At 41.2% G+C, this 16,663-nt stretch overlaps 1 protein-coding gene across 1 annotated transcript; it reads right to left on the bottom strand.

The window, feature by feature from the left end:
- Positions 1-10,010: 10,010 nt before the first annotated feature.
- LOC109880468 (U2 small nuclear ribonucleoprotein A') lies at positions 10,011-13,244 on the bottom strand. The gene is made up of 9 exons (XM_031812891.1): positions 13,014-13,244; positions 12,703-12,850; positions 12,526-12,604; positions 12,240-12,286; positions 11,977-12,079; positions 11,527-11,606; positions 11,088-11,166; positions 10,607-10,700; positions 10,011-10,417 (listed from the first exon to the last, which is right to left on the bottom strand). The coding sequence occupies exons 1-9, from the start codon at positions 13,093-13,095 to the stop codon at positions 10,131-10,133; spliced, it is 999 nt and encodes a 332-aa protein (XP_031668751.1). The 5' UTR covers positions 13,096-13,244; the 3' UTR covers positions 10,011-10,130.
- Between the last annotated feature and the right edge of the window lie 3,419 nt (positions 13,245-16,663).

The following is a 16,663-nucleotide window of genomic DNA, read 5'->3' as shown; positions in this document are numbered from 1 at the left end:
ATTGATAAAAACATATGATACCCTAGCCTATAGTCCCTGTATATACCCTCATGTCAGCTTGTCCTGAACATTATTCAAGGTAATGCCTACCTAGACACTCTCTCAATTCAAATGATCATACAACTCCCCAAATGCTTTAATTAATCTGAAATGGAATTCATTAAAACAAATAAAACTCAATCTAGTACCCATGATAGACTGAAAATATTATTTAATGAGGCTGTACCATCCCATCTCATTCTTTCTAGTGATTCTATTTATATGCTGTCAAGACTGTCATGACAGCACAGAAATTGAATCAATAGAAAACACAAAGCCCCTCAGACCAAGCTAATTTGTCTGGTAAAGTCCCTCAGTATGTGATTTTCATCCTATGGTTAATTAACTGTCTTTCACTGTGGAACCATGGAGCTGCTGATCAACCAATCACTATGAAGGAATCGTCCATAACCAATGGTCCATGGATTATGCCAGAGGACATTCCTTACTGCCACGTAAGCATTTCACATCGAAAGCAATTGTCCTTAAAGGGTTTCCCAGCTTGATGCCCGCAAATCTTCTCAGAACAGAACATCTTAATATAACAGAGAAGCCAATTAGGTGAGTGAGACTTTCACAACCAGCCTGGGTCATTTTCATTGGGCACCAGATGGAACAAAACACATTGAAACAGGGAGGGACTGCCTGAAGTTGTCCAATAAGAAAGGCTTGTTTTCATTTTCTGTTGTAAAACACTTTGCTACGTCAACTACAGTATGCCCTGACGAATACAACCTAGGCCAGCCATAGAACAACAATGTTGATAGTCATTTATATCCGGAGGTCACACACACATTTGAAGTTGTTTTCTGGAATCTGTGTTTGTAGTTATTATGAATCCCCATTAGCTGCTGTCAAGGCAACAGCTACTCTTCCTGGGGTCCGGCAAAATGAAGGCAGTTATACAGTTTTTTAAACATTACAATACATTCACAACAGATTTCACAACAGTATTAAGTGTGTCCCCTCAGGCCCCGACACTGCTACCACATATCTACAACACAAAATCCATGTGTACATGTGTGTATCATGTGCATGTTATCGTGTGTTATCGCGTGTTTGAATGCATGTGTCTGTGCCTATGTTTGTGTTGTTTCACAGTCCCCGCTGTTCCATCATTTTACTGCTTGCATCAGTTACATGATGTGGAGTAGAGTTCCATGTAGTCATGGCTCTATGTAGTACTGTGAAGAGACCTCTGGTGGCATGTCTTGTGGGGTATGCATGGGTGTCCGAGCTGTGTGCCAGTAGTTCAAACAGACAGCTCGGTGCATTCAACATGTCAATACCTCTCACAAATACAAGAGGTGATGGGGTCAATCTCTCCTCCACTTTGAGCCAGGAGAGATTGACATGCATATTATTAATGCTAGCTCTTTGTGTACATCCAAGGACCAGCCGTGCTGCCCTGTTCTGAGCCAATTGCAACTTTCTGGTATAATAAAAGGGAAATGTTACACATTTCCTGTAGGAGCAATAAGAATGTGTCTCTCATCTTACCCTAAGAGCCACCATCCAATCAGTCTGTTCTTGTTGATGACCAAAACATAATGTTCATCAATTCATCAACAAGCCCAAAGAAAAGCTGGATCATTATTACCAATACCAACTGTTGAGATTGTTGAGATACTGATTTCAGCTGTTGAGATACTGATTTCAGCTGTTGAGATACTGATGTCAGCTGTTGAGATACTGATGTCAGCTGTTGAGATACTGATTTCTGCTGTTGAGATACTGATTTCAGCTGTTGAGATACTGATTTCAGCTGGTGAGATACTGATTTCTGCTGTTGAGATACTGATTTCTGCTGTTGAGATACTGATTTCAGCTGTTGAGATACCGATTTCTGCTGTTGAGATACCGATTTCTGCTGTTGAGATACCGATTTCTGCTGTTGAGATACCGATTTCTGCTGTTGAGATACCGATTTCTGCTGTTGAGATACTGATTTCTGCTGTTGAGATACTGATTTCAGCTGTTGAGATACCGATTTCTGCTGTTGAGATACCGATTTCTGCTGTTGAGATACCGATTTCTGCTGTTGAGATACCGATTTCAGCTGTTGAGATACTGATTTCTGCTGTTGAGATACTGATTTCAGCTGTTGAGATACTGATTTCAGCTGGTGAGATACTGATTTCTGCTGTTGAGATACTGATTTCAGCTGTTGAGATACTGATTTCAGCTGGTGAGATACTGATTTCTGCTGTTGAGATACTGATTTCTGCTGTTGAGATACTGATTTCTGCTGTTGAGATACTGATTTCAGCTGTTGAGATACTGATTTCAGCTGTTGAGATACCGATTTCTGCTGTTGAGATACTGATTTCTGCTGTTGAGATACTGATTTCAGCTGTTGAGATACTGATTTCAGCTGTTGAGATACTGATTTCTGCTGTTGAGATACTGATTTCAGCTGTTGAGATACTGATTTCAGCTGTTGTGACACTGATTCCAGATGAGTTGGCAAAGAGAATAACACAGATAATGTGACTGAATGCTGAAACAGTCAGGTAGGCTAGATACCCAAGCTAGGGAGCTCATATGCTATACAAAACCTTCTGACATCGATTTGACTGTAAATTGCACAACATGTCGTAAACCACGTCAAAGCTGTAACGTAGGCCTTTACACCTTGAACTGAGATGCACTTACTGGGCCATGGCCAGATTGAGCTCCATGTCTGTCCTTATTCCTTAAACAGGCTCAATGTTGTTTTTCCTGGACTGGATGTCTCCCCGGGTGAAGCTAAGAAGCTCTCGGCCAAGCTAGATTTGTAGATGGAAGACTGGTATATCAAGCTCCCTAATGGGATTGTGGCGCTGCCAGGCTAATGCATCAGGCTACACTGAGCTAAAGAAAAGATAAAGCAAACCTGGGTCATATTCATTAGGGCACACTGTAGCAAAACGAGCACACTGTAGCAAAACGAGCACACTGTAGCAAAACGAGCACACTGTAGCAAAACGAGCACACTGTAGCAAAACGAGCTTATACAGCACATCCCAGTTTCAAACAGTTTTTTTCCGTTTCATGCCTAGTGAATCCGACCCTGTATATTTTCCAGTGGGTCAGTCCATAATAAGGGAAGCCTATAAAGCACCTCCCACTGGGCAAAAACTGTTTGCATTAACGTTGTTCACATGTAATTTCATCCAATTTTCTTTATCTGATGACGTTGAAACAATGTGGGAAACTGATTGGATTTGCAAAACGTTGTCAACGTAAGGCAACTTCTTATTTTTTTCACCCAACTTTGAACCAACATTTTTCTTACCTAGTTGACTTGGGGATTCAAACCAGCGGTCTTTTCGGTTACTAGCCCAACACTCTTAACCGCTAGGCTATATTCATAGGTTGCTTGTTATCCATTTTATAATTGGTACAATAGCGTTCATTTCACAGTGGCAGGCTGGCAGGAATCCAGCAGTGGATCCTAAATAAAAGATATATTGGAATAATGAGGTAAGGTGTGGATAAGGTAAGCCATTAGTCCAAATCTCATTAAAGTATATCTGAGGCATATTCATTAGTAAAATTATTTTAATTTACTGTGGAATTTCAAAGTCATACCCCCTAAACCACATTGTGCCTATTCATTCTCTTTGACTACCTCTGACCATAGTTGGCAAACAGCGCAAACAGATCTGGGACCAGGCTACCCTTTCCCCTCAAACAGATCTGGGACCAGGCTACCCTTTCCCCTCAAACAGATCTGGGACCAGGCTACCCTTTCCCCTCAAACAGATCTGGGACCAGGCTACCCTTTCCCCTCAAACAGATCGGGGACCAGGCTACCCTTTCCCCTCAAACAGATCTAGGACCAGGCTACCATTTCCCCTCAAACAGATCTGGGACCAGGCTACCCTTTCCCCTCAAACAGATCTGGGACCAGGCTACCCTTTCCCCTCAAACAGATCTGGGACCAGGCTACCCTTTCCCCTCAAACAGATCTAGGACCAGGCTACCCTTTCCCCTCAAACAGATCTGGGACCAGGCTACCCTTTCCCCTCAAACAGATCTGGGACCAGGCTACCCTTTCCCCTCAAACAGATCTGGGACCAGGCTACCCTTTCCCCTCAAACAGATCTGGGACTAGGCTACCCTTTCCCCTCAAACAGATCTGGGACCAGGCTACCCTTTCCCCTCAAACAGATCTGGGACCAGGCTACCCTTTCCCCTCAAACAGATCTGGGACCAGGCTACCCTTTCCCCTCAAACAGATCTGGGACCAGGCTACCCTTTCCCCTCAAAGGCACAGCGTAGTAGCCTAGCCTAGCTGGTTGGTTTGTTTGTTTGGCCTACGTAGAAAAACTCTTGTGGATTAACCAAAGCCTTTGGCTTTAGGATCTCCCATGCAGTCCAACTGGCTTGACCTCTCTACTATCTCTCTCCCCACAGATGCACTGAGCCTAGCTAGGTAACATTTCAGTCACTTTCGGCCCCCAATGCAACAACTTGGCTGAGGCTCTCGCCTAGAGTGACATGTCAGTGTATAAAGAGAGGCGGAACAACAGCAGGTACCACCAGCCAAAAGGTCTATACACACTCACAGGACTCTACACCCTCATACACACTGATACTCCAACACACACATAACATGCACACATTTATACTAACTACACACACACACATACAATCTTGATTTACACGACTGCTACTCTGTTTATCATACTTCCTGATGCCTAGTCCGCTTACCACTATAAATATCTACCTCTATCACCCCAGTATCCCTGCACATTGTAAATATGCTATTGGAACTGACCTTGTATATAGCGTCTTACTTTCTTGTGTCCTTCTTGTTTTTATTTCGTGTGTTTTTGTTCTACCTTATGTTAGTTTTAGTGCTACATTGATATTGATTACTACATTGTTGGGTTTAGAGTTTGCAAGAAAGGAATTTCACTGTACTTGTGCACATGACATTAAAACGTGAAACTTTCCATTGAAACAGAAGATTTACTTTTGATTGAGTTGAACATGAATTCAAAGGGAAATCAACAAAATGAAATGTGAAATCAACAAAACTTTTAAAAACGTATTCGAGATTGGTGTCCCGTCCACGGGATGGTTAAGCTAATGTAGGCAAATGTGATTACCATGAGGTTGTAAGTAACAAGAACATTTCCCAGGATATTGGCAGAAACCTCAAATTATTTTTTATCTAACTGCACTGTCCAATTTACTATAGCTATTACAGTGAAAGAATTCCATGTTATTGTTTGAGGAGGGTGCACAATTCTGAACATGAAAAGTTATTAATAAACAAATTAGGCACATTTGGGCAGTCTTGATACAAAATTTTGAACAGAAATACAATGGTTCATTGGATCAGTCTAAAACTTTGTACATACACTGATGCCATCTAGTGGTCAAAATCTAAATTGCACCTGGGCTGGAAAATTACAGTATGGCCTTTCTCTTGCATTTCAAAGATGGTACAAAAGAATGCTAAAGAACGGTTGGTTTTTTTCTTGTATTATCTTTTACCAGATCTATTGTGTTATATTCTCCTACATTCCTTTCACATTTCCACAAACAGCAAAGTGTTTCCTTACAAATGGTACCAAGAATATGCGTATCCTTGCTTCAGGGCCTGAGCTACAGGTAATTAGATTTGGGTATGTCATTTTAAGCTAAAATTGGGGGAAAAGGGGCGGATCCTAAATTGGATTTAGGGTAAAAGTTGCGTGAAAAAAAACCAAAGAAAATAAATGAAAGTCCTTATGTTGATGACTTTTTGCAAATCCAATCAGATTTCTATGTAGATTCAACATTATCTCATAAAATGTTTGTTGAACTGATGTGGAAACAATGTTGATACAATCGGTTTGTGCCTAGCAGAATAGCGTTCAGGTCCCTGGCACATAGAGGTTGAGAAACCCTGACCTTGCCTGCTGTGTCCTTGTCCTCACTAACTCTTATTTGACCTAGATTGTTTGTGTGTATAATTAATATGTAGGTTACGTGTGCTTTTTTGTAAAAATGTTTTTTTTTTATTACTTAGTTGTTTATCAATCAAAAATCAAATCAAACTTTATTTGTCATGAAATGCTTACTTACATGGTAAGGTCTACACTTGTTGTATTTGGTGCATGTGAAAGTTTGATTTGATTTAAAAAACTGTTTTTATTTTGGGTTATGATCGGGTAAACAATGTCTTCATAAACAAACAATGTATAGCTTCAGAATATGGCAAAAGCTGTCATGTTGATCTCATTGACTGTCAGTCCTTGTATCCATTACTCTACATTTGGCATTTGTTACACTTACAATATACAGTCCCATCCCCCAGTTTAATATCGGGGTTGCCGCTGGGCTGAAGCACAAATCCCTAACTGCCCCATTAAAAACGTATTATGGATCAAATCCCGTTAGCGGGATCGATTTGACAACATCCGGTGAAATTGCAGCACGCAAATTTTTTTTTTAATAAGAAATATTTAACTTTCATACATTCACAAGTGCAATACACCAAATTAAAGCTTAACTCCTCAGATATCAACCCGCCAGGCGCGACACAAAACTCAGAAATAACGGTATAATTCATGCCTTACCTTTGAAGAGCTTCTTCTGTTGGCACTCCAATATGTCCCATAAACATCACAAATGGTCCTTTTGTTCGATTAATTCCGGCGTTATATCTCCAAAATTTGGATTCAGAAAAACACTGGTGCCAACTCGCCCAACATGACTACAAAATATCTAATAAGTTACCTATAAACTTGTTCCAAACATTTCAAACTTTCCTAATCCAACTTTAGGTATTTTAAAACGTAAATAATCAATCAAATTTAAGATGGGATAAACTGCATTCAACACATGACGAAAACAAAGTGAACCACGTTCCAGGTTGCGTGCACCAAAACATTGGTGCACTAGGCTGGACCCTCGTTCTGAATAGCCGTACTTCTTAATTTCTCTAAAGAAAAATATCAACCAATTTCTAAAGACTGTTGGCATCTAGTGGAAGCAATAGGAACTGCAACCAAGTGCCACAGAAATCTAGGTTCCCAAAGAAAAACAATTGAAAACACAGTGAACTCAAAACAAAATATTCCTGGATGGTTTGTCCTCGGGGTTTCACCAAGGAGTCTTGTTCTGAACACAGACCGTGCAAGCGGCGACAAATGCGGTGACATCTGGAACCATGGTAGGGACCAAAAGCGTTGTCGCACGTAATAGTTGGGTGGCCATCCGTTTGTGAGACTGCCCGGAAGGACCGTTGTCAGCTACAAAAGCGTTATCGTCCACTGGTCCCTGTAGCCAGTCCTGGCAAGCTCGCCATTTATGTTGTGGTAAATGACATAAACCAGTTGATGAGGGGATTGTGTCACTGGAGCCAGGAGAATCCCAAAACCACGGGAATCTGAGGAGACTTGATGAGCAGAAATTGAATAGTCTCGCTGTGATCCCCTGACACCCGTAGGTTTAAAAAATGTATTTATTTAACCAGGTAGGCAAGTTGAGAACAAGTTCTCATTTACAATTGCGACCTGGCCAAGTTAAAGCAAAGCAGTTCGACACATACAACAACACAGAGTTACACATGGAGTAAAACAAACATACAGTCAATAATACAGTAGAAAAATAAGTCTATATACAATGTGAGCAAATGAGGTGAGATAAGGGAGGTAAAGGCAAAAAAAGGCCGTGGTGGTGAAGTAAATACAATATAGCAAGTAAAACACTGGAATGGTAGATTTGCAGTGGAAGAATGTGCAAAGTAGAGATAGAAATAATGGGGTGCAAAGGAGCAAAATAAATAAATACAGTAGAGGGAGAGGTAGTTGTTTGGGCTAAATTATAGATGGGCTATGTACAGGTGCAGTCATATGTGAGCTGCTCTGACAGCTGGTGCTTAAAGCTAGTGAGGGAGATAAGTGTTTGCAGTTTCAGAGATTTTTGTAGTTCATTACAGTCATTGGCAGCAGAGAACTGGAAGGAGAGGCGGAGGGGAGTGGTATTATGAGTGACCCATCCTATAGAGCGCCCGCCCAGCACTCTAACATCCATGGGAATGGAGAGGGGCTGAGTGGGGATGTTCAGCTCGGAAGTGACTCAGCTGTTGTCGAGATAATGGGGAAGATGGGTGACACCTGGAGGGAGGTGGAGACATTCACAAAGACAGGTGAAACAGATCAGGGTGTGACAGTTGTTCATCATTGCTAGACATGTTCAAGTCTTACCATAGATTTTCAAGCCGATTTAAATCAAAACTGTTACTAGGCCACTCAGGAACTTGTAATGTTTAGTGGTAGATTTGGCCTTGTGTTTTAGGTTTTTGTTATGCTGAATGGTGAATTAGTCCCCCCAGTGTCTGTTGGAAAGCAGACTGAACCTCTAGGATTTTGCATGTGCTTAGCTGTATTCCATTTTTTTCAACAACAAAAAACTCCCTAGTCCTTGCCAATGACAATGACATGATGCAGCCACCACCATGCTTGAAAATATGAAGAGTGTTACTCAGTGATTTGTTGTGTTGGATTTTCCCTAAACATAACATAACGCTTTGTATACAGGACAAAAATGTATTTGACATATTTTTTGCAGTATTACTTAAGTGCAAACCTCTTGCAAACAGGATGCATGTTTTGTGAGCCCTTCAGAACAGCCAGAAACAACCAACAAAAGAGTACTTCATATATTTAATATATCTTGTCATTTAAAGTAATGTCACAACAATCTTGGCCAGCCATCAGTGTTTCTGAGTCATGTTGCAGAGTGGAGAATGAAGATTTTCTACTCTTGTAATAGATAGTTACAGAGCAAGCTGATGAGAATTATAGCAATCTGTTACTCTCCTGTCCTTGTTAAACCATGGGAGCTGTTTGCAATGGAGGTGTTAAGGAATTTACCTGTAAAAATACAGCTCCGTTCAGCTAAACCTGCTACTAGTTTTTTACAGGTTACGTAACGAGGTTTCAGACTGGGTTTTTAGTGGTAAAAATGTACTTTTCTTTTTACCTCCTACCCCTTTCAAATATACAAAAAAGGTGGACCTTGATCCAACACCTGCCGCTTATTCAAACCAACTTTGTAACTGCATGTAAACATATTTAAAATATATTGAATTTAGACTTATCACTGGCCTACACACAATAACCCATAATGTCAAATCAAATGTTATTGGTCACATACACATGGTTAGCAGATGTTAATGCGAGTGTAGCAAAATGCTTGTGCTTCTAGTTCCGACAATGCAGTAATATCTAACAAGTAATCTAACAAATTCACAACGACTACCTTATACATCGTTCTGCCCCTGAACAAGGCAGTTAACCCACTGTTCCTCGGCCGTCATTGAAAATAAGAATTTGTTCTTAACTGACTTGTCTAGTTAAATAAAGGTTTAAAAAAATGTAACGGGATGAATAGAATATGTACATATAAATATGGATGAGCGATGGCCGTGCAGCATAGGCAGTAGACGGTATAGAATACAGTATATACATATGAGATGAATAATGTAGGATATGTTGACATTATTAAAGTGACTAGTGATACCTTTATGAAATGTATTACAATGTCAGGAGATTTGTCTGTATGTTCGCAGCATCACTGTCAGTGATGGCACATTTTCTGGGCAAACAATGTAAGAAATACAACAAAACACTGCAGTTTCCCAAGGACCTGAAGCGGAGCGACCATCTCTGTCGGCACCATTTTACTGTTGATGTCGAATTAAACATTTAAAGCTGAAATGTTTTGTGTCAAGTATTCAATCCCTTTGTTATTACAAGCCTAAATAATAAGTTCAGGAGTAAAAATGTGTTTCAGTCACATAAGTTGCATGGACTCACTGTGTGCAATAATAAGTCTGATATTTAAAATAATCCACTGATCAATAAAATATACCACACCATTTTAAAGTGAAATAAAAATCTGGAAATGTATTAACAAATGTATGCCTGTATTAGATAAGACTATAGACATCAGTTTATTCTGGATCAGTAATCATTGGTTGCATCGTTTTGTAAAAAATTTTTTATTGTATTTTCATTTCTCAAAATAACAAAAATGGCATTACATGCATGCTCAACAAATATAAACTTACAAATCAAGCAAGACTTGAGATCTGCATAAAACGATCATGATCCGTTAACCGGTGAGTCTTCATCCATATCATCGTCCTCAGACTCATCCTCAGACTCTTGTTTTTCACCCTCCTCCCCCTCTTCTTTCTCCTCCACTTCTTCCTTTTCTACCTCCTCCACCTCCTTGACATCTACTTCCTCCACCTTTCCCTGTACCTCCTCCATCACATCCTCTTCCATCTCCTCCACTCCATTTCCTTCCTCTGTCTGTATCTCTCGTTGCATATGTACAACCCCGTTCTCCTCCTCTTCCTCTTCCACCTCCACCATTTCCGGGGGGACTGCAACACAAGAGAAATAAAGTCCGGAACCAGTCAAAGAACCATATATGCAAACCCCTCTGCCCCATAATGCTCTTTACTTTGTCCATTGATGGCTCATTTAAATACTCAGACAACGCAGGACATGACAGACACACAGTACATGCCTTGGACATGTCATATGGAGAAGATCTAGTCGCCTGTACACACCTTGTCTGACCTCCCGTCCGGGGATCTGACCAGCCTGCAGCATCCCCTTCAACCTCTCCACCTCGGCCAGAGACGAGGCGTTAGCTATTGCATTCTGGGTAGTGCACAGAACAAATGTATTAGTTCATACATACAGAACGATTACATTAGATGGGCATTTCGGTTTTGATGAACAGACTTTTTTTGAAAGAACCATTAGAGTAGATTGCCAGTCCCGTTACATTCATTTGTTTAGCAGACCATAAATTGACCATTAAAATTGTGAACATTACATTAGGTCAATGGAATAGTGGTATAGAAACTGAGCTGTCCACGCCATAGTGTGCCACTGTCTGAAAACAATGACGTAGGTCTAATCCATGTGTTGCAATGAGTTTGAACACACAATCTGTGGATTGAAAGCTCGCCAAAAGGAACAAACTACACAGCGAGTGTACATTTTCTGGCGCTAAATAAAATGTATAAATAAATTATGAAGTGCCTTGATCGCTTCCACGTCAGCGGGAGACGGTCCCATCTTCTTCTTCTCAGGCTGCTGCACAGCAGCTCCGGGGGTGAACCTGAGAACACACACCAGCAGAGTTAGAGAGAACATGGAGGGGAAGGGTGCTTCTCTAGCCTCTCAACCAGTGTAGTATCTCAGGTGTAGTATCTTTTCTTATTGAGTCAAATAAACTGATACGACAGGAAATGCCATTGAGACGGCGCTCCTAAGAAACACTGTTGCATGGAGGGTGTTTACAGTAGTTGGGTCAACACATATTTAGATACTCCAGTTGCTACGCAACACCCCATCTACAAGAGTGATCGGTGGTGCAGATAGTCCAATTGTAGAGTGTTCCGGTGATTGTCCGACACCCCCACCAGCCAGTGTCCAGTGATTCTAAGGAGCTGCCGTCCGACAGGGACTTTCATCTTACGTTTTGGTCCGCTTGGCAATATCCTTTGCAAGCTGAGCACCTCGTTTGCCCTTGAACATTTTCTCCGCCTCCTGACGCTCCTATGGTAATACATCACAGTTAAAGTGAGAGCTTTTCCAATCAGACAACGACACCTTCACGAGAAGGATGGACAGAGGTTTGGGAAAAACATACAAATACAGCACTCTCTGTATGGAAGACAGAGCTCTCCTATACATTTCCTTCTATTCTGCAGGCTTCTTTATCATTGCACTGCAAAGATGAAAAACTAGGGCCTTCGTAGGCCAAGTCCAACAGTATGTGATTGTTTGCCCTGACTAAAGGCCTACATCATTACAAAAAACAACGTTGTTTCATACAACCTGACCTGTGTTATAGACGACCACCCTTTGGACCTGGTAACGACAACGCTTTTCTATATTTAGTTTCTGAACGATGGCATGCACTTACCTTTAACTTGACCTTCTGGAAGTCAAGCACGTGAATCTGGGGGATTTTGTTGATGACATAGAGCCTGTAGTGTTTCTTGTTGGTCACTGGATTCCTTAGGAGACTGAGATGTCATAAAATCAGAGATTACGATATTGACTCACAAAACACAAATATAGCAACCCATCTTGTCCTGCAATTTACAGTGAAATTGATAGCAACCTAATGCATGAATCTGACTTAACTAGGTGTTGTAGTAGAGGCAAGTATTGATCATGAGATACCTAAGAAGGGTCAATGTCTTCACTGAGGCTAGCGGATCCAAATCACCCTGGAGGTAAAAGCACATTTAAAAACATGCCAACACATTAAAAATAAATCGATGGTTCAACCGCTGTAATTGAACACAGGAGCACACTCATGTCACACATATTGCTAAATAACAGCACAGGTCATATTTTTCCAATCAACAACATGCATAAGTAAAATGCTCCCAATCAGTAATTATTTTAAAAGATCTGATCAGATAAGGCCTTGACCCATTCACTGATGGGATGTATGATAACTCACCAATTCCTGGATGTTGTTGCTTGTGAGGATCAGCTCCCTCATACTCGGCAATGCCTGTTCAAGGTTTTCACCAACACGACTGTGGGGAGCACACAAAACACAGTGATAGCTAGCTAGGAAGCTAACCTTAAAACGAATTCTAGCAATCCTCGACAACACAATTGCTGCGAAAATTACCATATTCTGTTGTTGTTCATGAGCAACGTTTTGAGCCTCTTGAGCAAAGGGAAGCCGTCCAGTTTTCTGATTTCATTGTCAGAGAAATCGATTGTATCAAACTGGTCAAGTGTAGCCCCAAGGTTTTCAAGTACAGGAATTTTGTAACCTAAATGAGAGCAGAGCATACCAGCATAAGGTTAGCCAGATAGTTTTGGTGGTGTAGCTAGCAGTTAGCAATCACTATCCATCAGTTATTACAGTGCGAAGGCCTAGCCAACCAGAGTTAGCTTTTCTAGCTAGCTAGCATGAAATGCGCAGGTTTGATTTACCTCGCAGATCCAGCTCTCTGTCGCGCACGGGGTTTGTGTATTGAGCAGCCTGCTCAATTAGCTCTGCCGATAATTTTACCATATCGACGGCTAACTAGGAAACAAAATATGTTAATAAGCGGGTTTCTTGATTTAAAAAAAAATCCAGTCTTTACAATGCTTTTTCAACACGCTGCCGCCCGGAAGTAAGACTCCCACAATGCAACTCGGTGTAAACTAATAACTGGTCAAATTTCATCGAGCGCGCTCTAGCGCTGAGATCTTAATAGGTTCAATAAGTGCGTCTGATGATGACTGATTATCATTCAAAGACAACTGTCAGGATCTTTTTATTTATTTTATTTATTTTACCTTTATTTAACCAGGTAGGCAAGTTGAGAACAAGTTCTCATTTACAATTGCGACCTGGCCAAGATAAAGCAAAGCAGTTCGACAGATAAAACGACACAGAGTTACACATGGAATAAAAAACAAACATACAGTCAATAATGCAGTATAAACAAGTCTATATACAATGTGAGCAAATGAGGTGAGAAGGGAGGTAAAGGCAAAAAAGGCCATGATGGCAAAGTAAATACAATATAGCAAGTAAAATACTGGAATGGTAGTTTTGCAATGGAAGAATGTGCAAAGTAGAAATAAAAAAAAATAATGGGGTGCAAAGGAGCAAAATAAATAAATAAATAAAAATTAAATACAGTTGGGAAAGAGGTAGTTGTTTGGGCTAAATTATAGGTGGGCTATGTACAGGTGCAGTAATCTGTGAGCTGCTCTGACAGTTGGTGCTTAAAGCTAGTGAGGGAGATAAGTGTTTCCAGTTTCAGAGATTTTTGTAGTTCGTTCCAGTCATTGGCAGCAGAGAACTGGAAGGAGAGGCGGCCAAAGAAAGAATTGGTTTTGGGGGTGACTAGAGAGATATACCTGCTGGAGCGTGTGCTACAGGTGGGAGATGCTATGGTGACCAGCGAGCTGAGATAAGGGGGGACTTTACCTAGCAGGGTCTTGTAGATGACATGGAGCCAGTGGGTTTGGCGACGAGTATGAAGCGAGGGCCAGCCAACGAGAGCGTACAGGTCGCAATGGTGGGTAGTATATGGGGCTTTGGTGATAAAACGGATTGCACTGTGATAGACTGCATCCAATTTGTTGAGTAGGGTATTGGAGGCTATTTTGTAAATGACATCGCCAAAGTCGAGGATTGGTAGGATGGTCAGTTTTACAAGGGTATGTTTGGCAGCATGAGTGAAGGATGCTTTGTTGCGAAATAGGAAGCCAATTCTAGATTTAACTTTGGATTGGAGATGTTTGATATGGGTCTGGAAGGAGAGTTTACAGTCTAACCAGACACCTAAGTATTTGTAGTTGTCCACGTATTCTAAGTCAGAGCCGTCCAGAGTAGTGATGTTGGACAGGCGGGTAGGTGCAGGTAGCGATCGGTTGAAGAGCATGCATTTAGTTTTACTTGTATTTAAGAGCAATTGGAGGCCACGGAAGGAGAGTTGTATGGCATTGAAGCTTGCCTGGAGGGTTGTTAACACAGTGTCCAAAGAAGGGCCGGAAGTATACAGAATGGTGTCGTCTGCGTAGAGGTGGATCAGGGACTCACCAGCAGCAAGAGCGACCTCACGGGGGTGACTATGTATTTGTCTAGAAGCTTCCCAGAACCTTATTCACTTGATAAGGGTTTCACCAGACCGAGATAGCTGCACATCTCTATTGCCCCTTCTTCTTCAGTCAGTGAGATCTGGAATCCTTGGGACGTCCCTACCCTAAACTTAACCCCTACCCTTACCCTTACCCTAAACATTTCAAATGTAATCTTTAATGGGGTAGGGATGTCCCAAGGATCCCGGATCTTCTTGTAACTTTCTGGCGGACTAGATGCTTTCCGGCTTATTGCTGCCACCCACAGGTCAGTTTAGGTGTTATCCAACTGGTATTATCAGAGAGGAAGAGGCGAGATGATAATTGAGATTGCACGGTCAAACTACATCTTTTCATTTGGTTGAATTTTAGTAATTTAGCAGATGCTCTTATCCAGAGCAACTTACAGTAATGAGTACCTATATTTTCATATTGCTTCCTACTGGCCCCCCATGGGAATCAAACCCACAACCCAGGTGTTGCTAGTGCCATGCTCTATCAACTGAGCCACACACATATCAATAAGTGAGTGCAGTGATCTTTTGGTTTCTCAGTTAAGGCAACTTATTTGAAAGTCACCTAGACATATGTTTCTGAATTACAATTAGATATCCTCTGTTCATATACAATGCTCATCCCATTTAGCGTGTTATTTACCCACAGGTAGGTTACTAATAGATTTTTCTCAGCTTCACCTCGCCCAAAGGACGGTAAGCAGGGCAACTCATCCCCATCTTTGCTATAATTGGGACCCGTCTCCATTTCTTCCCTCTCTAATCCTCTGATGGTGTGGTCATCCTTTTATGTGTTATAAACAGACTGGTGCCTTAGCTCTGCAATTGTTATTGTCTTTTAAAGGAGTAGTTAAATAATGGACATGGGTTCTGAGGGGGTATCCAGCGACCTGCTAGGTCAGCATCAAAGTGAAATAAATGATTTAATCTTGAAGGGTAAGGAAGGGTGGGACCCACATTTAAGGGATTTTGATACTTTAAAAACAACTGTGTGGAGTGAATGAATGAATGTGTGTGGGACACTGATAGTGGAATATGTTGTGATGTGAAGATGAACATTAACATGCACATTGCCATGCTGTCTGTCTCTCTTGTTTGTGATGCTGGGAATAACATCCCCGTAACAGTTCAGTTCATCCTAAAAGATGACTCATGCACACAGGATCTACAGTATATGTACATTCAAATAAAACAGGTGTTATAGACTTACCGTGACATCATTGTTGATGAGTGTTGTCAACATTTCTGTTGTCTGTCTTGTCTTGCTGGTTACTGACCGAAACGCGGCAATACATGTGCAGAGGTAATTGTGCGTGTGGATGTAATCTTTTACAAAGATAATGAACATACTAAACTGTATTAGTTTTACTAAGCTACGTGCCTTTCTTCTCTCTGTGATCTCTCTCTGTCCCACAGGTATGGGACACAGAGAGAGAAAACCCACAGACACTCAGCCCTCTGTGGGAAGAGCTTTACGTGTGATTTAGACCTTTACTCCTCACCCAACAACAGCAATGATGGCATGACTGTGTGAGAGACGTCCTCATTAAAAACTGCAGTGGATACAGACACTATGAAGCTTTTCAACCAGACTGGAGACACAGAATCAGTCTCTTTCTACAGTATCTATTTCTATGCTCATTCCTCTCAGGGTCTGAAATGTTGATGTGATTCACACCAAAGTTCAAAGGCGCAATACATTTGCCATTGTTGGTTGTAATTTTCCTGAACCAAATATATTAAACTTTTACAAGTTGTGAAATTATTCATTGGCCTTGCCTAGTTTTTACATTTTCGCCTTAAATCAAAATATTACCAAATCTAAGATGTCTTGATTGCATTAGTATTGCTGTGCCACACCAAAATGATTTCAGGTGCAAACATTTCTTTAAGTTGAATGTACAATAACAGTAGTTCACATCAGTCCACAGTAAATGATCCCCGCCTTTGCCAGGTCCCTCAACACATTTAAAAATGGGGGAAAACAGCATG

This window comes from Oncorhynchus kisutch, unplaced genomic scaffold, assembly GCF_002021735.2.
Source record: "Oncorhynchus kisutch isolate 150728-3 unplaced genomic scaffold, Okis_V2 Okis03b-Okis08b_hom, whole genome shotgun sequence".
NCBI classification, from domain to species: Eukaryota; Metazoa; Chordata; class Actinopteri; order Salmoniformes; family Salmonidae; genus Oncorhynchus; species Oncorhynchus kisutch.
Note: the sequence above shows the minus strand (reverse complement) of the source record. Positions and strands in the feature narration are given on the sequence as shown.

Coding starts and splice junctions, on each gene's coding strand:
- LOC109880468 (XM_031812891.1), bottom strand. CDS start 13,095: ATGGTAAAATTATCGGCAGAGCTAATTGAGCAGGCTGCTCAATACACA. Junction 12,080..12,239: donor AAGACATTGACCCTTCTTAG/GTATCTCATGAT, acceptor ATGACATCTCAG/TCTCCTAAGGAATCCAGTGA. Junction 10,701..11,087: donor CTGACGTGGAAGCGATCAAG/GCACTTCATAAT, acceptor TGCACTACCCAG/AATGCAATAGCTAACGCCTC.